Source organism: Fusarium venenatum (assembly GCF_020744135.1).
Source record: "Fusarium venenatum strain MPI-CAGE-CH-0201 chromosome Unknown EDB82scaffold_2, whole genome shotgun sequence".
Classification (NCBI taxonomy): Eukaryota; Fungi; Ascomycota; class Sordariomycetes; order Hypocreales; family Nectriaceae; genus Fusarium; species Fusarium venenatum.
Window position 1 is genome coordinate 8240532 of NW_027072130.1, and position 21940 is coordinate 8262471.

Sequence of the window (21940 nt, forward strand, 5' to 3'; positions counted from 1 at the left end):
AAGAAACTTAGCCAAGTCCCTTGGTGAATGGTTATCTGATCTGGCCCAGTACGTATTGCACATCCTCAAGAGACACTGCACTGTTCGACAGAAAGCGACTCTTCTGATACAGAAATGGATTCATAGGTAGAATCGAAACCCTTATTCAGCGTTTACATCTTTCTTTAGGCAGTAATTAACTGGGAATAGAGACAAGACACAATCCTAAACATTGGGATAAGAACGAATGGAAAAGGCAACCCGGCCACCAGAAAAGGGCCTCTGCGCTTTAGGGCAGAAAATAAATATCATAAGACGTTTTATCTAAGTTACATAAACTGACCTACTAATTTCGTTTCTTATGCTCCCAGTGGCCAATTTTTATGATGCACTGATGCCAGCCCAAACTCGATTGACACTCAGCGTTTCCGCACCTGAGCCTGGCTAATAGACTGAGTAAAACTCTTATTAAGAATAAGATATACTGGTTAAAATGAAATGGAATAAAAACGCGCATATATACAGGCTGTCGTCGCTCAAATGCGGTTACTTTGAAGCATGGAAGCGGGTGTCCTCACGTCAAGCCAAGGGGAGCCATCGCCACCTCTGTCTGTCCACCATAAAGATACCACTATCAGGGCAAATGACGCATTTCCATAGAAACAGGACAATTGCCGATAAATTCTCCGTTCATTGCTACATACAATTAGACTAGTTTCCTCGGAGTGTCGTTATCGGGGTTTATCTCGCAATGGTGGGGAAGTTAGTGTTTTGGTGCATATTACACACAAACACTAACACTGACGCCATGGGAACCTGGTAGTTCACCATACTTCATAATATTGAGGATGATGTTGGATTGGGAAGCGATATTCAAGAAGGTAGTGATTGCGAATTCAGTGATAAATAAGTGATTTCTTAATTGAGAGACAGTTGCCAAGCCGTAGTAATTGTCACATCAAACAGCACTCATCCTCATAAGGCCAAAAGCACTTGCACAACTGATACAGTCGAGAGTTGCTTAGTATGCGGTCTTCAACGTGGATTAAATCGATACTACTGGCGAGTTCGTTCTCTATCCCGTGTATCGGAGCGGCAACTAGCAATGGTCATGATGTCCAAACCCGTTTGTCGTCCAACAATGACATTGACCACAACCGACCAAAGACAAACAATGCCGGCAAGAAGAATATTGTCTTCATTCTTACTGATGATCAAGACTCTATCTTAGACTCAGTATCTTATATGCCAAAGCTCAAAGAGCACATCATCGACAAAGGCACCTCATTTGTCAATCACTTCACCACCACAGCTATCTGCTGTCCAGCCCGCGTGTCACTTTGGACCGGGAAGCAGCCGCACTCCACAAACGTCACGGACGTAAGCCCACCATATGGTAAGTAGATAACCCAAAGAATCTAGAGCCAATGCTGATCAGAAAGGTGGCTATCCCAAGTTTGTTTCCCAAGGTCTCAATGAAAACTATCTGCCTGTGTGGCTGAGTGAAGCGGGCTACAAGACCTACTACACCGGAAAACTCTTTAATTCTCATACAATCAATAACTACAACTCGCCATATCCCGCAGGATGGACTGGAACTAACTTCCTTCTCGACCCTGGAACTTATGACTACTTGAATCCGATCTATCAGCGTAACCAGGAGGCCCCAGTTCATCATAAAGGAGAGCATACTTCAGACCTGATCTCCAAGTATGCTCATGAGCTCCTGAAAGAAGCGATTGACTCAAACAATCCATTCTTTGTCGCTATTGCTCCTATTGCACCGCACTCGAACATCAACGTCGACCGTGAGCCTGGGAGTGCTATGACGATACCCATTCCTGCCGAGAGACACTCACATCTCTTTGAAGGGGTAAAAGTACCACGGACTGGCAACTTCAATCCGGACTCTGTAAGTATTGCCGAGCCCCAGCGTAGCAGAAAACTAGCCTCTTGAAGTATAAGGGACGAAATTATTAGGCGAGCTTATGTTATTTATATACATTAGGCTTCTTAGGCTATTTATTTCTGCACCCTAAGATTTAGGAGGCTAATTTTCCTACTACCTACTGCCTTACTGAGGAATCATCGCTTACAAGACATAGCCCAGCGGAGTGAGCTGGATCAAGGAACTCAAACAGCTCAATGACTCGTCTGTGTCGCATCTGGATGACTACTATCGCGCACGTCTTCAATCTCTCCAAGGCGTCGACGAGATCGTCGAGCAGGTCGCTCAGCAACTTGAAGACGCCGGCCTACTCAACGAGACATACATCATTTACAGCTCCGACAACGGATTCCATCTTGGACAGCACCGACTGCCTCCTGGGAAGGAATGTGGTTTTGAGGAAGATATTCGTGTGCCCCTTTTCATCAGAGGTCCAGGTGTTTCCTCTGGTGCCGTGGAGAAAGCTGTTACAACTCACATCGACCTCGCGCCTACCATTCTCAAGCTTGCAGGCGTTGAGTTGAGAGGGGATTTTGACGGTACTCCTATTCCAGTGACGGATGGCCATGAAGGAAAGCGTCACGAGCATGTCGCTGTTGAGTATTGGGGCGTTGCCATCGCTGAGGGCGGGTTTGCTGGCCTTGGTACGTATGAGCCTTGGCGACTACCTAAGTTGCGGTCATTGACCTGATTATTCTAGGTGCGGAGGGCCAAATCCAAGTACACAACAACACGTACAAGGGTGTGAGAATAGTACACGAGGACTACGATCTTTACTACTCGGCTTGGTGTAACAACGAGCACGAGCTCTACGATGTCAAGGTCCGTTGACTTTACTCCCCGGAAATACTGATACTAACCTCTCACAGACGGATCCAGGACAACTGAACAACCTCTTCCCCGTCGATGGTAAGGCGACTGCCGACAAGGCATTCCTGGGAACCACCGTCCAGCAAGTCGTCAACCGCCTTGATGCTTTGATGTTGGTGTTGAAGTCCTGCAAGGGAAATACGTGCATCGAGCCCTGGAAGACACTCCATCCTGATGGTAACGTGGCGAACCTCAAAAATGCTCTTGGGGGCAAGTTCGATAGCTTCTATGAGGAGCAGGTAAAGGTTCGGTTCGATCGTTGTGAAGATGGATATTTGGTCGCTGCTGAAGGGCCACAAGTTGGATATGAGTATCGCGAGGGTCTTAAGTGGCACCATTGGACTTAGGAGCCGATGGCAGAGTCTCACGCCCTAAGCTCCTGCCGACCTCAGGGTGTCAGAAAAATTAGTCACTAAGAGCATAAGGGACGAAATTATTAGGCCAATTTATGCTACTTATAACATAATTCTTAGGCCGTTTATTTTCATACCCTAAAGCTTAGAGCAACGTTTCTGGTACCCTCGAGACAGACTCTGAATTTTACGGCCTTTGTCGGTATAAAGAACAACAAAAGGACAGCATCACAGCCTATCGGTAAAGACTAGAGCCCATAATCGATATGATGTTTAATCTGGTTCGAGTTAACCATATGCTGATGCGTCCTCGTTGTGATTGGGAAGCGAATGTCCTGGTCTTGGATTGGCGTAAAGCGGCATGGCGGTTGAAGTAGACCTGAGCAATGGCGGTGTCGGGTGAGTGAATTAGCTGGCAAAGATGATGTCGAATAAATCACTATAGCAAAAGGTATGCGTTTTGTATTTGTATTGGTGTTGTCATGATATTCGACATCAAATCGTGAGTTCAGAATGGTGTTTCGGCGGGTTAATCGGTTGATGTCGATGTGTTGTTTGATGTGAGTAAAATTGGGGAGAGGATATCGTAAGCGTTTGTACATATGTCAGGTTAAAAGAAGAATCCCAGATCTTAATAATATTGAGGCCCAGTTGCATCATTTATCGTCTCTTCGCCTTCACCTAGGTGTACAGGTGAGTCAAGTCCGGAGCCGGCAGTGGTCCGGCCCCACCTTTTGTCCGCTGGGAGTTGAAGCTGAAGTTGCGATCATCCTCAACCATCATCGTAAAATGACAGATCTAGGCGTTAAGCATGCAAATGAATATTTCCCGGTGATAGTAAAGAAATTAGAGTAACTAATCAAGTGTTGAGGATGTTTTCTTTGGTGATATAAATTCGGCGTGGTAATTCCTATACATTCATTGGCCAAAAAATGGTTGCTGCCGGAAATACAAGGCACGAACCAGGATGCTGCCGACCTTGAACCGAGAGAGCATCTCACGACAGCTCTACCAATCTACGACAACCTCACCTCACGAAGCTCAATTGAATCAGCAACCATGGCTTCCGACGCAATCACCGAGCCGCGGCGTACGTACCGACTGCTGAATTGATCTCCAGCAGATATTTTGTATACCGACCGCTGACTTCCTGAGCAGAAGCGACCCGCGAGGAGATGCGCGATGCCAAACTCCCTCTGGCCTACCGAGACAGCTGCGCCCACCTTCTGATTCCTCTCAACAAGTGCCGTCGGGATACGTGGTATGCCCCTTGGAAGTGCTCCGTAAGTCATCAATCATTATCTAGAGCAAGCCCAAAGCCCCGAGCGCCTACACCGAACGTGCTCAGCCCAGCCCAACCGACCCAATACAAAAAGCCGATCATTGCCGAGATATCAATAGAAAGAAGCTTACACATAGGGGGTTGACTAGGATGAGCGACACAGCTACGAGAAGTGCCAATACGTCGAGTTCAAGAAGCGAGTCGCCAAGATGGACGAGTTGAGGGAGTCGAAGGGTGGTGCACGAAGCAACTAGAGAGAAAGACAAAGAGACCGAATTCAAATCCCGGGTACGAACAAACAGGGCCGGGCCGGAATTGTACATTTACAAACAAGCCAATGTGTTTGACGGAATAGAAAGAGGCATTCCACACAAATGAAACGATTCAAGACGAGAGGAAACAAAAAGACGACAAAGTGAAATGATGGCGGAGTCTACTATGGCGTTAACGACTGGGTTTGATGCATTCGATGGGCTAATGGAAATAGACATGCGACGACTTTTGACAGAGCCTCATGAGATGTATGAGCCGCGCACTCCAACGGCATAAAGCAAGAGGCCAACCACAGGCCATATTGCGAGCTTTCGAGGATGGAATGGACCGGAAAAGAGTGGACTCACCGGGGACATACAAGTGGGACTCATATGTTGGATGGTGACAGGAACAAGACAAAGAGTTGTAATGTTGTAAGCAAATGGGTTTTGGCGTGCTCATCGTGGCGGACAGTACCCTGTCTGTGGTCGGCTCAAGAAGAAATGCGCCGACATGGTGTTTTAGAGAAAGTTATATATATTGAGCTCGTTAGCCACTGGGACTTTGTGAATCTGAGTTGGAAATGTATCAAGCGAGTTGAATCGTGGCGTTTGTCCACCATTTGCAGTGATTCTTCTTTTGTATTATCAGCCTTTTTTGTTCGTCGATCGTCTCATCGGCAATTGACTTCCACAGAGCCTCAACACCAAGATATCTTTTTATCTATCGCCAAGGTCTTATCGGGACTGGTTGCTGATCGACAGCTTGAGCCTCGACTATGACTATGAAAGCGTCACGATAAGATGTGGCTGCTATCGACAACTGGACAGCAATGGCACAGCCATGATGAAACCGACGATCAGTAATGGGCATCGGATTTTATCGGCTCACTGAAGAGACAAGGAAGATTACCAAAGCTCCTTTGTCTCAATCTCGCATACGATAGGGCAATGGCAGACGAGTCGTGGATCTTATTGTGAGCGACATGGTCTCAGCTTTCAGCGAGTCAGAGTCAGACCACAGCCTCGCCTCACAGGCCCTGAAAAGAGCCGCATGCAGGCGGTTCTAGCAAAGTTGTGCGCTATGCAAGGTCCCACTCGCACTGAAAAGCCATCCCAGCGGGTGGCTTGGCGGCAAGCCCACTGATTTCCTGACCCTGGCTAGCCTCTCTCTATGGAACAGGCATTAGCAAACCTTTTGTCAACGTCGATCCACTGCCGGTCGGTTTGGCTCGGTATATACATCCAACAGTGAACCGGGCCGGTTCATCGATACATATCGGCCGGTTTGTGGATATATCTCCATTCTTTATCAATGCTTGGCCCAAGGCTTGTGTCTTGGAATTACTGCCAAGACTTCATTCTCGGAGCCTCCGTTTCCCCCTTCACCATTCAACTGGTCCATAGAGGGACCATCATGATTTCTCTTATGCAACACTTTCTAACATCTCGGCGGAATGACACACATATACAAGGATGGCAATATTCAGGAGACAAACGTAATGCTCTTACAAAGAGTGAAAAAATGATATGATGCTATGCTGTCTAAAACTAACGGAAAATAACTGGAGACTTTACACGAAATGAGACCTGCTCAGAAGATGGAGTTGCTACCGCAAGAGAAGACTCCCTGAATGGAACTGGAAGCGTTGGCAAACAGATCCAACAGCTCAGTGATGGATGACCACAAGCCAGCAGCGTTCATAAACAACGAGATTCCAATAAGGAAGCTGTTGAGGCAGAACAGCATGATGTTCTTGGGGCTGGAGAAGAGCTGGTTCCAGTTCATGTGGAACCAAAAGATACCGCTAAAGCCAAAGGTGAACCAAGAGATGGTGGTAGCCGAGGCGATGGACAGGATGGAGTCAAAAACGGGGATAGCGTTGGAGAGGATGAAGCAGAGGATCCAGAAGACGGTCACAATGGTCATCCAGATGGACCAAGAGCGGACATTGTTGGCAGTCATCTCGCTCTGGAGCTTAAAGTGCTTCATCACCTGGACGTACACATACTTGATACCAGTGTGGCCAAAGGCAAGTCCAGTAGAGAAGATAGCAGGGAGGACGATTCCGTAGGCAATCTTGGCGATGAGCTCGGGGGCTGAGCCAAGAGCGGGCGAGACGGTGTACTCTCCAGCAAGGCAGTAGATGGCGATGGCCACGACGACGTAGAAGAGGATGGAGACACACTCCAACCAAGCCAAGGCAAAGCCAAAGTCCTTGACGGGGTCAATCATCTCAGCCATATAAGTGACAAAGTTGATGTTGCCTGAGTAAGCGTAGCAGATCTTGAGGCAAGCGTTGAGTCCAGAGCGGAAGTCCGGGTTGGCCACCACCTTGATCTCCTTGTGCCAGTCTGCGGGCGCAGCAGTGGGATTCTTGACTCCGAGCGAGACCATAACGAGAATGGAAGCGGCGATGACGGAAACCATGCAGGGGATACCTGACTGGGAAACGAACTTGGATGTTCGGGGTGCGCAGAGGACCCAGCAGCACAGGCAAGCGATTCCGATGAAGCCCACTGTACAGACGGCGTGACTAGAGATGGTATTGAAGGCAATAGAGAGCGTAACACTCGCTGAAGCAGCCGTCATGATAACTTGGACCATCAGACCAATGCCACTTATGATACTCAAGGGTCGTCCTCCAACAACCTTCGTCATGTCAACTACGTTGACCACGTGCTGATGGCGACCATAGAACTGTTTTAAGACGTAGGCTGTATACCACGAAAGTAAACCTATGCCAATAATAGCAATGAGTCCAGGAACTGGAGTTGTCAGTCAATATCTCGTGAAATGGTGGTTGGGGTGAAGCATATTTTCTCCCCCCTGGAGTATCAACATACTGATTCCCATGGTTTTCAACACGCTAGGAAGTGAAAGAACACCCAGACCCACTTGATTTGTGAGCAGGGCAAAAGTTGTGTCCCATTTCGACATGTTGCGAAAGTTCTTTGCGCCCTCACCTCCACCGAAGCCGTTCTCGACCACGGGGACATTGTGAGCGGATTGGAGGTCATCAATGTGACCCTTCTCGTTATCGAGAGGCATCTTCTCCTTGCTATTTGTCTTGCTGGAATCATGACCCTGATCCGAAGGGTAGATGTCGTTGTGTGCGTCTTGTGGATATGTAGACATGATGGGCGAGTTTTGTATATATGACCGGGTATATCAGATGAAAGTTGACTCGCTTTAAAGAATGATACACAGAGAGTAAAGAGTTAACAATGATTCAAGAGACTATAAGAGATGAGATGAGAGGAGGAGGAGAGGGAGGAGAGAGATGAAGAGAGGACAATGAAGTGTTATTCAAGAGCAGATAGAAAGAGAATTATATAAGTTCAATAGAGTAACAAAAAGGCTAAACCAACAACGGTCAGATAAGCAATCACCCTCTCGGAATTCCCTCATTAAGCTCCGCGTTTTCTTTCCTTAAAGGCGCGTGGCCGGTGCTCCAGCAGCTTTGTTCAACTCACACGGCGTATATCCTATCCTGGGGTTCCACACCCCAAGATAGTGAGCGTGTGTGTTTGTAAGTAGTATTATCGGAGTTATAAAGGATAAAACCCATGCATGACAAGGGGTGTGTGTTAGCAGCGAGCGAAGATTGCAGTCGGACTAGACCAGCCTTGGACTTTTTCTGGGGTGACCCTCTTTCTCTTACATCGGCGGCAAAACTTGGTGCCTTGCTTGACTTGTCAGAGACTTTTTAGTTAGTGTTGATGATCATTACCGCCGGGAATTCCCCAACTCGTGTCCCTCATTTGTGGGCATGTAATTCTTGTTTTCTTCCCCTTGAGTCTTGAACCGCAAGAACACACAGTTCCCCGAGGTAGAGTTTCCAGGTATCATGATCAAAAGACACATAGAAACCCTTGCGAACCGACAATGCATGTGGGATGAGGGACCTTTTCTCTCCACCCCGTTGTGAGGGATTACATGGGGGTCTCCACGGTATCCATCCATCGTATCTGTCTCTGTTTACTTTTTTGGAAAGGAATTGACATTTCTGTTAGGTATTTGCATGATGCCAATTGGGTGCCTGTGTAAAAAGCTGGGGGACAGACACAACAGCAGAGTGGTGGAAACGCGCTAGAAGCTCATCATCCATGTTTGATACTGTACCTCCTTTCCGGGCCGTTTTTTTATCTCTCTTCTTTTTCATTTGCTAAGGTGCTGTATAATATCTTGTTAAGTCTTGAGGCGGATCCCGATGAGCTGGTCAGAGGTATCCATTGGGCTGCGTATGTCTATGTCTATCAATCGACGGAATGTCATCATCATCTGTCGGTAGTTTAACTTTCTATCATGAATAAATGATCAACATCATGGTCCAAAGGGGCTTGAATCTCTTGTCCTTCTCCTCCTGTTGTAGTTCGCCTCTTTTTTAATTGTGGTTCTACCTCGAATGGCTTCCAAAACAGGCAATTATGCTACTAGTATCTTTACAACCTAGTTTCAAAACTTTTCATCCTCCGAATTCGAGGCTGACGGGCGCGTTACCGAGAGAGGTTTAAAGTCTGCACACGTTCAGGGCAAGGACCAGGTTTAGTACGGAGATCCGAAGTGGAGAAGGACGTCTTTTTTCTTTCTCTTTCTGGACCCTCATTCCGCTTTATTTCCCTTTTTCCCTTTGGTATCCTGAGGATCATAACGGTAGTTGACCACGGGAGCGGAAAGACCGTAACCCTGATTTAGTACGCCTCGAATTTGCGGAAGTGTTTTTTGTCTACTGTAGGTAGCAGATGATGGATCATGTCATGCCTTTGGGGAAATTGGAGAGATTTTTTGGAGAAGGGAAAGGATCAGGGATGTTAAAATAACCATACAGCATAAAGTTCATGTTAAAGCCGTTAAGTCTTGTGTCCCAAATTACGAGTCAATACAAGTCCTCATTAACTTGTCAAGAGTCAGCTGAGAAAGTGTCTCATCCAGTCGGATTCCCCCAAGTCTTTCCCTTCCAAGAGTATACGGAAATTAACCCCTGTTCATGTCGTCATCCCTAAACCCTGACACGCACGCTTCTTTGCCTCTGACCAACATATTTCTAGTGGTTTTCTAGAAGAAACTGGTGTGATAATATGCACGCGTGCGTGGGGTGTTTGTGACACAATCCCATGTTGAACTCCGACTCGTAAAATGTCCCCTTTTGCTAAATGACAACTTCAATACGGAGTAACCATTAACTTAATGCTCTTTGACCCTTGAATGGGGTCTTGCACGACATATTCTGGGGCCCGGTCCGATTCCTTGGCTGCTTGGCCTCATTGCCAAAGGCAACTCAAACAATGGAATGGGTAATCACACGTAATTCCATCGATTTCCCCATGACTTTTACGTACAATAAACTGACACAACGCAACAGTCCCCATGGGACATTCTCCATACTTTTCTCCTTTCCCCCATCAAATTCGCGCGGGTTATCCGGGGCATGCACTCCAGATGTCTTCCCTTGACTGGATACGTGATACATCAGTCTAGCAGACCGAGATATTATCGATCAGACTTACTATCTGTGCGTAGACAAGTTTTGTTCTATATCGCCGAAGATAATTCGCCTTTTTCTTTGCCTAGTCTCGGCCATGCCCGGTTCTTTGTTTTGACCCTGCAGATCTCCCACGAGTATTCTGCAGCTCAGCGAACAGGGGTTCGACTTTTTCTAGTGCATTGTTCGGTGCAGATTTAGGTGCCCGAAATCAACACGCCAAGATCGGAGATATGTTAGTGTGAAGAAATATCTGATGTGTAAACAAACGGTTCGACTATCGACAAGTCCTCCTGACAGCCTATCGGAACTGCAACAGAGAAACAATGATATCACTTGTGCTCAGATAGTCATCCATCCTCGCCTATTTGCTCAAATGCCAGACTTCTCAGTTAGGCAAGTATCGACCCGTATAGCAGTTTCACGGTCAGTCTATCCGGACCGTTACAATGCAGATCACACTCCTTATCATCAGCTGCAAAGTAAAAAGGATCATGAATGAACAAGCCTTGCGAGGCATATCTGGTAAATGTGATGAGGAGTGATAGACGCGAAGCACATCATGGCATCGGGATCTCACGGGGGTCTGAGCATGCATCACCTTGTTTGAGATGACGGAAAACGACGGTCCTTGTAATAAGGGTCGTCCATGCTTCTCAGTGTCGTCTCCGCTTCCAATAAGTTCTGATGCGCTTGATATCCAATAGGCATTGCTATCCTCCGTACTGGAGCTGCATGTCGCCGAATGGCCTCCATCAGTGCCCAACTTCAAAGCCGCCGATATCCTTGATATAGGATTGGGACGAGCTTCTATTACTAGTACTTGCCACGGCGATTTCTCGGATGTGTATTTGCAGACCCTTTCTCGTGGCTAGTTAATGTCGGAAACTGGTGACGCCAGAGGGTCTCCCGGTCCGGGAACTCGCAAGTTGAAGCCGCCCCGGAGCTAGCAAAGGGGCTGTCTGCTATTAACAGAGATACTAGAGTAGGTTACATGATCTGTAAGATGATACGTAGCAATGTCATGACATCGGTTAACATCAAAGGGTCGCTGGTTTCCCAAATCTTACGTTACGGTAACTACTCGTGCAGTTTCGACCATGTCATCAACCCCGATTGCTGAGAGTTTGAAAAACAAAACTAAGAAGGTATTGCATGATATTCTAGAGCGGTTTTGGACTATTTGTGTTCGTATTCTCTGATTCCCCAATCAATACAAGTATAGGAAGAGAAATGAAAGCTGTTTATGGCAAACTTTCCAAGTTTTGAGCATTCCCAGACATTCCTCTCTAGCAGGCAGCAGAAGCCTCAGTCTCAAGCTTTGGGGTATAGAATAGGTATCCTAAAGGTCTAGTCTAAATAACATAAACTGGTCTAATCATTTCGTCTTTTGTACCTGGTACGATCTCTCCTGGAACTTCATGTTCCAGGAAAGGCTCATCGAGAGTCATAGTGTCGTCCACTGAACGAAGACGGCTTCGGACATCATGATTCCGCACGTAATGATATAAAACAAACAAAACTGACGTAGTCATACATGGGAGGGGCTGCGAAAGTAGCAGACTGAGAAGGACAACATTATAGAGTGCTTGGTCAATCGGGCCACTGCCACGGCCACCTCCCAAACATCAAGATGGATTGGGCCCTTATAGACTAATCTATTTGTTGAGTTCTTCTGTATCCTGTGTCTTTGTTAGAACACAGAGGTCCCAGATTTGGAGCCTAGATGAGAAGCCAAACGACAAGTGCTCGTTTGGGAGAAGGACGATTGTCGAAGGCGTGAGGAAGACCACTCAACAACGATCCGTCATCCCAACGGATATAAAGGTAAAATTTACCGAAATGAACGTCCTATTTTAGTTCTGTTTCTCAGATGGCCTAGTATTTTCACTCGAGTTGTGTCGTTTTATAAGTTACATATATGACAGAGTATTCTTGGAGTTGCGAGCTTAGTACTGCACTGCACATAGACCTCAGCGCAGCGACACTCTTCACTGGATCAAGCTGCTCACGCTCCTAGGCACGCTTAGTAGCTTGTATTCAAACTCCAGAAGAAGGCCTTCTTGACGATGTAACGATACCGAAAGGGAAGTTGAATTGACGCTGTATGTTCAGGAAACCCCTATGCTTGCCCAACTCAAACATGGCTGCCTGGGAACAATACGAACTAGAATAGCAATTCTCGCTACTGTTTTCCTTTCTAGTCAATCGATATCCGCTGAAAACGTTTGGTTGTTGTTTATCGATGTGATTCTAGTATCAAGACTCCAACTTCAACGCAATCAACAGTCATTGCGCCTGCTGCGCGATTCGCTTGAAATGGCAAGATAAGTTGTCCGTCACTTTTTGTAATTGCTTCGGGTCCAAACATGGCAGCCTAGCCGCTAAGTCTGCTTCCCGTTTTGTGTATCACGGCAAGCGGCAGTAGTCCAGAGATAAACAAGCACTGTCGGCTACCAACATCATCGCTGCCTGCCAGCTGTACTTCACTGCTAACAAATAATCTGTCACCAGGCAGATTGAAACACGTGTGATCCTGAGGTCCCTCAATTACCTAATCTTCCCTCTTCCCTCTTCATTTCCCTTCATCATCTTCCTCCGTCATCTTCTTCTTCCACCATCTCACCTTCTCCATCCTTCGTCGAAGTCAACTTTCTTCTATATAGACTGGTCTTATATCCTTATTGATCCTGCTATACCTACTATACGCAAGAGTATATCGACTACGGACTAGACAAGTAAGACTTATCTGGACAGCTGCATACCCAACAGATGGTGTTGAGCATGGGGCTAATCGTGAATGAAGGGTCAAGGGGGAAGTGAAAGCGACAGCTGGAACTTTACCCGCCTTGACTGCTAGACCACAGCAGACAAACTTCGATGCATCTGTTATCGAGTTATCTATTTGTTACCACAAGATATATAGCCTTCTTACAACCCCGCAGAGAGCAGGGCCATTTCCATTTGCGCCAGTAAGATTCCCCAGCTCGAGAAGAATGACCTATACCACATACTACTCGGGACTAACAAGTTATAGAATCTTTGCCTCGGTATCTTCGATCGAACCATGTACGATTGTCTCCCGTCTGGGACCAGGGCGCTCTTCTTTCCTGTCACCCTTTTCTACAAGTGACACCGCACTACCGGCGTTTTGTCCCTTCAATTGAGAACTCGTCATCGTCTTGCCGTGTTCACCATGTCCAACCCTGGCGCTGTCATCGCCGCCCTCGAGTTCTATCCCTACGATGCGGATGGGGGCTTCTTCGACACCTCCGAAGGCAGCATTGCTTGCCTCAACTGTGTGGTTTTGAGAACTCTGTCACGAATCGCAACACACACAAAGCACTTGAACACCTCATTGCCTTTCCAGCCATGGCGTTGTCGACAGTTAACAGCTATAACAATCTGTCGCGAAAGTTCAAGTGGCATATCCAGCTTTGGACTTCTGAGTTCACTCAGACAAAAAGAACTGGGACCTCGATATGTCCATTGACGCTGCGTTTCGCAGATTTCCAATGATCGACACACCAATCAATGTCCAACATCGCCACATTTTCGGCAACACGCCTATAGCCCCAACAGTCCTTTGACCCAAAGAGAGGTCAAGAAGCGGTATTTCAAAGTAGCCAAAGACCTTATGACACTTGCCAACCAACTCTTTGAGCTTGAAATTTTAGAGTATCCCATATATTACCGGTGCAGACGGGTCAACGACACGTTGCGAGTCTCCAAATTGTCATTTGTACCTTTGAGAAGTGAGCCAGCTGCCTGAAGATTGGAGGCCATTCATGTCTCTCATGATGAGCCAGTATGTATAGATGTTGCAGCATGTATTGATACATTCACGATACTTGGGTGTCGACCAGCATGTCAAGCGAATATATCCGGGCCAAACATTCCCATGCCTGTTTCCAGACTGCGACAGACAGTGTTCCACCCCACTACCTGTCAGCAGACATATCAAAAGGAAACACGAGGGAGAGCAAACAATGCCTTGTCCCACACTGAGTGGAAGCGACAACGGAATGTACAGTTTCGGTGCTACAGGAAAGCAACCACCATACTATATGTGTCTGAGAACAAGTTGAAGCCTGGAGGTTTCATGGATCACACCAGAATCCGGACAAGCCCTTATTCGCTCTTAACAGATACCTCCCAAGAATTCACTGAGCAAGGCGGCAACAGTTTCCGTCTTGTGGAAGGTGCCCATCTCGGAGCATTCGTCGCCTCTGCGATCGAACTTGGGCGATACGGCATGTCGCCTGGCCACCTCATTTGCAACTTTGTCCACAACCCTTGGATGATCAGGGAAACAATATATATGTTGACTGTTCAAGGTCTTGTGTCTCTACATTGATGAGGCACTATCAGTTATTCGCATCCCCAGGCGCCAGGTTGGTGGTCCAGCAGTCCAACTGAATGGCAAATGGAGTACCAAGTGAAAGAAGAGGTTGGAAGCACAGCCGGTTACGATACGATACTGGTTGCGAGGTGCATTGCGATGGATATTTCTCCCATCTTCCGAGACACTGAAAGCACGTCCACTCTAACACCTGAGGATGGCTTCGCCTGTTGTTCAGAAGAAGGCGGAAGAAAGCGAAGTAGCACACATTTTACCCTTCTCTTGGAACGAAAATGAGGCCAATCGAAGGTACACCAAGAATATTCTCCGTGCCGATCCTCTCCTGACATCCGCTTATCAGCTGGCTATGGCCCTGAACAAGGGCTTTGAGCAGCTTCTCGTCTGGGAAAGCGAGCAGATCGACGAAAATGTTAGACTCGGTCAACTACAACACTGACTTCAGTCAAGCTTTTCTTCAACATGGCCAACCTTGGATTCTGCATACAGTGGTCCAGGAAACCATTTTGCTTTGTCCCGAGTATCCACTGAGGCTGACCAGAGACCCTTTGAGGCTCCAGAGGACAACGGATGGCTATCAGATGACGGGAGTTCAGACAACTCCTCTACCAGTTTCCAAGGTAAAGGTGATGGAGAAGAACAGTCACGACACAGCCTAGCCACACTGCTCCCTAGACGTCATGTTAAGGCTTATGGGAATGCAAAGGTCACCAAGCTTCTGAAGGACGTCAGCATTCAAAAGATCATTGGGTACAAGATCAGCGACACGCCTTTCTGCCCCGACCCAACAATGTCAATTCCAGGCACCCAGGTCAACGCCTTGATCACACCTTTGCCAACGGCCTTTGGGCAAGATTCCGCTCAAACCTCACTGATGCTCAGTTATCCTGTGGGAAGCGCATGCTACGATACCTGTTAGGTCATCTTTCCTCCGGTATCAACTACACAGGAAACATTGATGAGCAAGATACGTAAAACCCGTATGGGCTTCACGCATACTGCGACTCCGACTTGCTGCCGTTCCTGACATATCACGATCCTTTGGCGGCTACATTCTCATCACGAGCGGTGGCCCAATACCATGGTCAAGCAAGTGTCGGAGTATCCTGGCCAAATCCACAGTGTGATATACGCTTACATGGACCATTTAGCCAACAGCCACCAACCTCATACTAATGTGCGCAACAGAAAGGTGTCGTGAAGTGCTATCGATGAAAGAAGGAAACGAATTTGTCTCCATACACTGCCGTAAGTCACCCACTTTGATATGCAACACATTACCGACAGGCTTCAATAGATAATCCACCCTTCCCTTTTTGACATTGCGGTTGCTCTGCGCAATTCTGTGAGCGAAGCCAAGGACAGAAAGCATATGCCAAACGGAAATACCTGCCCAACCACCTCTACACCCATTCCATCTACGCCAGTTCTCTTCATTCTCTTCTGATACTAGATATAAAGGAGGTGTATGGTGAGAAACACATGACTGCTCCATCAGTCACCTACATCAGCCTTATTCCACATTACTCTTGGCTCAGGAGAAGACATCGCGAAATGTATGTTCCTATTGTATAACTTAATTGGGTTCTTACTAATCTTACTTAGTTAATGGAGGTATGCGAGAAGCAGCTCCTTTTCCTACGTGCTTAGGAGATACTGATGATTTACAGAGAATGACACCACCCAAGGACACTCCATGATCGACAATGGATCTCCGAAACCCTGAGCTATCCAGCGCTAAAGGAAATCAAGAAGCCGGGCTCACGTCAAGAATTCCACAAGAAGTTCAAGAAACTGGATGGATGAATAGCCACTCATCGCCTCACCGGGACAGTGCCCAATCCCTAGCTCTGAATTGAAGTACCTTCTGTCGGCCACTTTGAGAATTTTGACCAGGCATGAAACGTGGAAATTGATCTAGAATGGTTTTACAATTCTACGCCACAACACCTTGTTGCCAAAGAATGAGCCAAGAATTCAATTTTCTTTGGCGACCCTGCGAAGAGTCTCATATCTAGAGTCCAGCTTGCATCGCTGCGTATGCACAAAACGGGAACGATAGCCTTCTATCGCTTGCTTCAGATGATGTGTCAACGTTGCTTGGTGCTGCAAAGTGGCACGCTCAAAATCCTGCAGTCGCACGGGAGAGAGTCCGACGACTTAATGGCCATCACGCAGCATTACTACACGGAATGCCGCTTCGACCAAAGAATGTCGCCCTCATTAGATCTTTTGAAGGTCTCAACCGGGCACTTCCTATAAAGTAGATTACATTTGACCGAGACATGAATAACCAGACTTGGTAAGCGCTAACCACGGTAAACAAAGGTAAGTTGGCGGCACTATTCACAGTAGCAGATGCTAACTTGGCAGTGTTTTCATGATCCACATTGCTCAACACGTTTGTTTTCTTAAGTTTCGAATCACTACTGCCTACATAGGCCAGTTGAAGCAGAATGGAAGGACTCCAGCCGAGTTTCTGAGGGTGCCGGCCGAAGATGATGGAGGCCTCCGCCATCGACAAGCAAATAAGGGCTTCGTACTAGACAACTTTATCGCTTCCATTGAATCAAAACGGGAGTTGAGCGTTCATAACAACGAACCTGTTATTTCCGATGACGCTCTTGCACAGATGGTTTACAAAGCCATCGTGGTCGCCACGAGCCTAACCTAGCTGTACCGCATGACCCGCAAGGACGAAGCTATCCTTGCAGAGTTATATGGCCGAGTTGTCAATCCTTCGACTTGTGGAACGATACCTTACACCAGATTTGCAGTATCTTCAGCTTCTGTGGATGCTTAATCCCGACCTATACAAGGCTGCAGGGCATAAGCACCACTGTGGAACGAACTTATCCCCCTGGGTTGTGCGCCCTATTTCCGAGTACATGCACATTCTAAGAACGATACGAACACCACTAAAGCTGAACAACGGCACGATCTTGTCTATCATCGATCCATGAACACCATCAACGAACATCGGCCTGTGCAAGTACCCTTCGAAGAAAGACTTGCCCTTTAGGTTGACGAGGAGGATGCGGGGGACTGAGATGGCCTACATCTGTACATTGTATCAAAAACTGAGATTTTATAATACTGGATAGAACTTATGAATTGGAAATGGATGTATCTTGGGTGAAAGCGTACCACCTACGCCTCTCTTATTGTTGCTCCGATAGACGACCCTTGATTAGACAATAGACTACAGAAGCCTGCCATCGCCAATCGACCACTTGCTACTCCACATTAAACTTGCCTAGAATATAGGCATATATGTCTTTGTGTTGTAATCAACATTCTCCTCTGCTGACTCTATGCGGTCACCACAAGTCCCAAAAGCGCGGTCCCAGAGTCGACTTTGTTTTCCGCAGTTGTGACTCTCTTGCCGCCCCCTTCGGTGGTGCAGATCATGGTCTTCGACTACCATTTCTGCACCAAGACATCTGAGCACCCAGATAAGAGTTGAAGGCGGTGCCCAATGTACTCTCACGCCGCTATGCCCCCAGAGCTCCGTGTATACAACGTACTGGTGAGTACTGAACAAAAGTATCCATAACCGAAGGGAGAATTCTAAGTTGAAGTGGGAAGAACTTCATCCTCCACTTGTGTTTGAGCCAGGAACTAGCTGGGTGTATGGTCCGGGAATCGACTGGGCAGGACAAATTGTATGCCATGCCATTCTTTTCCCAACTAACTGGTCAAACAATGGTTCTAATGTTTATAGATCGAAGTGAAAGCACAATGCTCTCTTGGGCAATTTTGCAAAGACAACATCTGGGATCGGATCGGGGTCTACAACACTACATTTCGTCCTGCACTGCGACCTGATCTTCTATCATGCCGCCTGGCTCTTGTCCAGGTAGTTCGGAATGTATCTACTGTAGGTGAAGATCTATACCCTTTAGCACCTGAAAAAGACTTGGGTGGCTGTGGGCTTTGGACAACCCCCCACGATTTTAATTCTTTCTTGTGGCATCTCTTCCTTAAAGAAGATGGTTTGCTCACACCTCAAAACTTGAGCCTCATTACTTCGCAATAAGTCTCCTCCTCTGAGATGGTGACGAAACAGATCCGGCTCTCCAATGGTGGAATGCTTACTACAGCGTATCCAACTCAGATCCCACTGAACATAGGGGTCGGGAGTACTATTGCATTACAGGACATTCCTGGACGACGATAAAAGGGTTCTGTCGGCGGCGTCGGTCTGCCTAGTGTCCACTGGGTTCGTTCCAACAATACCTATTTAATAAAATATTAACTGCTAACATCAGAAACCAGTGGTACGATCCTACAGACCGCATCTGCGGAGCGCTGTATATGCAGTTGGCCCCCGCAGGATTAGATCAGGTAACTGACCTTTTGGTTCAACTTGAAACTGCTGTTTATAAAGACATCAGGGCTGGAGAAGTTTACAAAAACAAAATATGATGCAATGGCGTCAAGGGCACAGCTAGGCGGGTTTGTTGATAGGTTACTTATGTATCGTAGATTCTCGAGGTCTGCATGGCATGAACCTCTTATAGCAACCAAGACAGTGGCTTTATAGCATTAGTGCAACGCCTATCGAGCTTTGTTTTGGTAACAGTGTATCATTAAATCGAGGTATCACACAACTCCTGGCTCCCTATAGTCCCATGCTTTGCTTTTATTGATCCTCAGGAAGCGCCAACACCTCGCGCTTCTCCTCCTCGTTGTCCTGCGTCTGCTCCTCATCATCCACAGTGAAGCGCGTCATGGCGAACTCAGGGATATTTCTTCTTCGACCCTTCTGGCCACCGCTCTTGCCCTGTCGCATCTTGGCAGTCTCCGCCTCCTCGGCCACAACGGCCTTTTCGCCAGCCTTGTCCAGCATGGTACCCTCCAAGCTGAGATAGCTGATCTCGCCGCTGGTGCCGACGTCAAAGTTGCGTATCCGGAAACGGATCTTACCCTTAACCTTGTCGCCGCTGCCGTCGGCCCAGAAGCCAGTGCTGTGGATCTGGCGGACTACACCGTGGTCGTCGGCGGTGATGACTGAAGCGGTCTCTTCGAAGCCTTGAGCCTCAGGGGACTCGTTGGGAACCCACTTCCAGTCGGGAGGAAGTCGACGAGCCTCGATCGAAGCGTTGAACTTGCCGAAGCAGACAACACCGATGTGTCCCTCGGTCTGCAAGTTGACACTTCCCTCCATCCAGGCACCACGGCTAGGAACGAAAAGGTCGACCTCGGCGGTGATCCATCCCCAACCGACAGCAGCCTCACCCTTGGCCATAACAGTCGTGGGTGTCTCGTCATCTGTAGCGGCACCGTTGCGACCGGGGTTCTCGCCAAAAGCGACATTCCTGTAGTCGAGAAGAACACCGCGCAACGAAGGCACGTACTTGTTCTGGAGGTGTTGCAGGTGTTGGAACTGGCAGTTCGTGACGGGTTGCGCCCAGCCAATCGGGAAGAGAGGCTCGTAAAGCGACACGGTCTGGGTGAAGAAAGGGAATTGAGGGTTCGCGGGGATATCGGGAGGTTGGTAAATATTGTCGCTGGACTTTGAAGGTTTGGCAGGAGGTGGCATGTCGATATCCATAGCATCAGTGTCGGCGGGGGCGGCATCTTCACTATGCTTCTGCTTTTCGGAGTTATCTTCAGTATCCTTATTCTTCTTGCTCTTTTTCTTCTTCTTCTCTCCGTCTACTGCCTCTTCGGTAGGTTCTGCGACTTCAGCATCGTGGTGCTTCTTCTTCTTATGCTTCTTTTCGGGCTTGGCTTCGTCGACTGCAGCTGATTCGCTATCTTGTGGCGCAGCAGAATCCTCGGCGTGCTTATCCTTCTTGCTCTTCTTCTTTTTCTTGTCGGCCTTCAAGTCTTCGGTCGCAGGAATATCTACTGCGACGACACTCTTTGACTTTTTATGCTTTCGCTCTGTTTCGGCAGCTGCATCTTCTTCGCGGGCTCTCTTCTTTTCCTTTTTCGCCTTCTTCTCGGCCTTTGCGGCGGCGTGGTCGATTGGCGCCATTTTGTACGTTTGGCTGTTTGCGAGCTATCGCGGACTTCTGAAAGTAAAGAAGCCGGAAGATCTCGAAAAATTCTAAAAGTTTGGCTTATCTTATCGCGGAAGCTCAATGCTTCACCGAGAAGGTGGGGCCTCGCCTGCTTCACCTTGGAATGTGCACATGCCAGTCTAGGGTAACCGGAGCTCAATTAATGAGGTAGACAAAATTATCAACTAAACTTTTCACGGTTAGAAAGCACATGCTACTGTTGGCTTATTTTTTGACGCCATTGATCACGAGTCTTCTTTCCCACTCTATCACGTTCGTGGTCGGGCTTGGCGATATGCTGCGTCGTAGCAGCTTCATTCATTCCTTCCAAACATCATCTTACCTCTTCATCTCAGGTTTGTTCAAGAAACATGGTTTCTGCGCTTCTTCATACACTGATGTCGTCTTGATTCATGTTCGCATCAATTACCGTCGCTCGGACTTCCTGATTGGTTATCAAGGTTTCTATTCAGCACGATTTCCAAGAGTCTACGTGCTGGATGCTAGTGTCACCAGCTATTTTATCCGGACCATTTACGGGCAGGAAGGTATTTCGGCATGCAACTAAGCAACCCCTCCGGCGAAAAGAAGATTCTTGGACGACGCTTGGGAGACCAAGTCGTGATCAACAGAATGCTTCAGCCGCTCGTCCGGTTAGCTCGCCGTGAAGACACACATGCACCTTGAGCGAGTAAGATTCTTCTCGAGACCCAGGACCTACTGCATCGTTTCTGTCGTTAACCTGCGAGAACGCCGGGCGCGGGATGCTTGTTGCTCAGAAATCGCCGTTGAGAAGGGCAGAGACCGTTACGTTCTCTCACCACGTTGAGGAAAGATCTCCTCACGGTCCACTCAACGACTAATCATGTCAACATGCGGTCGGAGGTTTACATCTCGTATTTCCCCAGATGAACATCAGTGGAGATGATATACAGGAGTCCCCCATGCATCGGAACGGCCCTTCAAACACTGGCCTCAACGAGAAATTGGGCACGAGCCAGTGTCCATATTGCCCCAGACTCGTGTTAATAAATGCCCGAAAAACACAACTACAAGTGTAGCTATCGCGTGTTCAACAGTGACTTTGTTGATGGTTGCGTCCTGGGAAACCAGACAGGCCTCAGGGCATCAAAAGTTGGTTGCAGAGACAAAAGACGACTCAGTGAGTTGGGACATGTCACTTTAGACGGATTCTTAGGCTCTCCAAGTTTGATCACAAGACCTGCTACCTGATACAGATCAAGATGTCCGATGCCCTCTAGTCAAGACAATGCAGACGGGCATGCGCGAGATACTGAAAGCGACACCCCGATGCCCCATCCTCTGCGTTATCGGACAAGCAGCATTCTAGATTCTCGATAGAGCCATCGTCACTACGAATCGCCATGTCTGCACGAAGT

At 47.7% G+C, this 21940-nt stretch overlaps 4 protein-coding genes across 4 annotated transcripts; 2 read left to right on the top strand and 2 right to left on the bottom strand.

Annotated features, from left to right (window-relative positions):
• Positions 1-537: 537 nt before the first annotated feature.
• On the top strand, positions 538-3144 carry EDB82DRAFT_476216 (alkaline-phosphatase-like protein; the record flags this gene model as incomplete). Its single annotated transcript, XM_065608054.1, has 6 exons — positions 538-587; positions 990-1359; positions 1418-1891; positions 2085-2571; positions 2628-2749; positions 2797-3144. 6 exons carry the CDS (start codon positions 538-540, stop codon positions 3142-3144), a joined length of 1851 nt encoding a protein of 616 aa, XP_065465048.1.
• A 1065-nt stretch (positions 3145-4209) lies between these two features.
• Positions 4210-4686, top strand: EDB82DRAFT_525558 (NADH-ubiquinone oxidoreductase B18 subunit-domain-containing protein; the record flags this gene model as incomplete). The annotated part of the gene is made up of 3 exons (XM_025736233.1): positions 4210-4240; positions 4309-4433; positions 4582-4686. 3 exons carry the CDS (start codon positions 4210-4212, stop codon positions 4684-4686), a joined length of 261 nt encoding a protein of 86 aa, XP_025586860.1.
• Positions 4687-6247: 1561 nt separating this feature from the next.
• EDB82DRAFT_196230 (transmembrane amino acid transporter protein-domain-containing protein) lies at positions 6248-8027 on the bottom strand. The gene is made up of 2 exons (XM_025736234.2): positions 7531-8027; positions 6248-7452 (listed from the first exon to the last, which is right to left on the bottom strand). Exons 1-2 carry the CDS (start codon positions 7820-7822, stop codon positions 6278-6280), a joined length of 1467 nt encoding a protein of 488 aa, XP_025586861.1. The 5' UTR covers positions 7823-8027; the 3' UTR covers positions 6248-6277.
• Positions 8028-18956: 10929 nt separating this feature from the next.
• EDB82DRAFT_501899 (uncharacterized protein) lies at positions 18957-20600 on the bottom strand. The gene has a single exon (XM_025736238.2). It carries the CDS (start codon positions 20513-20515, stop codon positions 19175-19177), a length of 1341 nt encoding a protein of 446 aa, XP_025586865.1. The 5' UTR covers positions 20516-20600; the 3' UTR covers positions 18957-19174.
• Positions 20601-21940: the final 1340 nt, after the last annotated feature.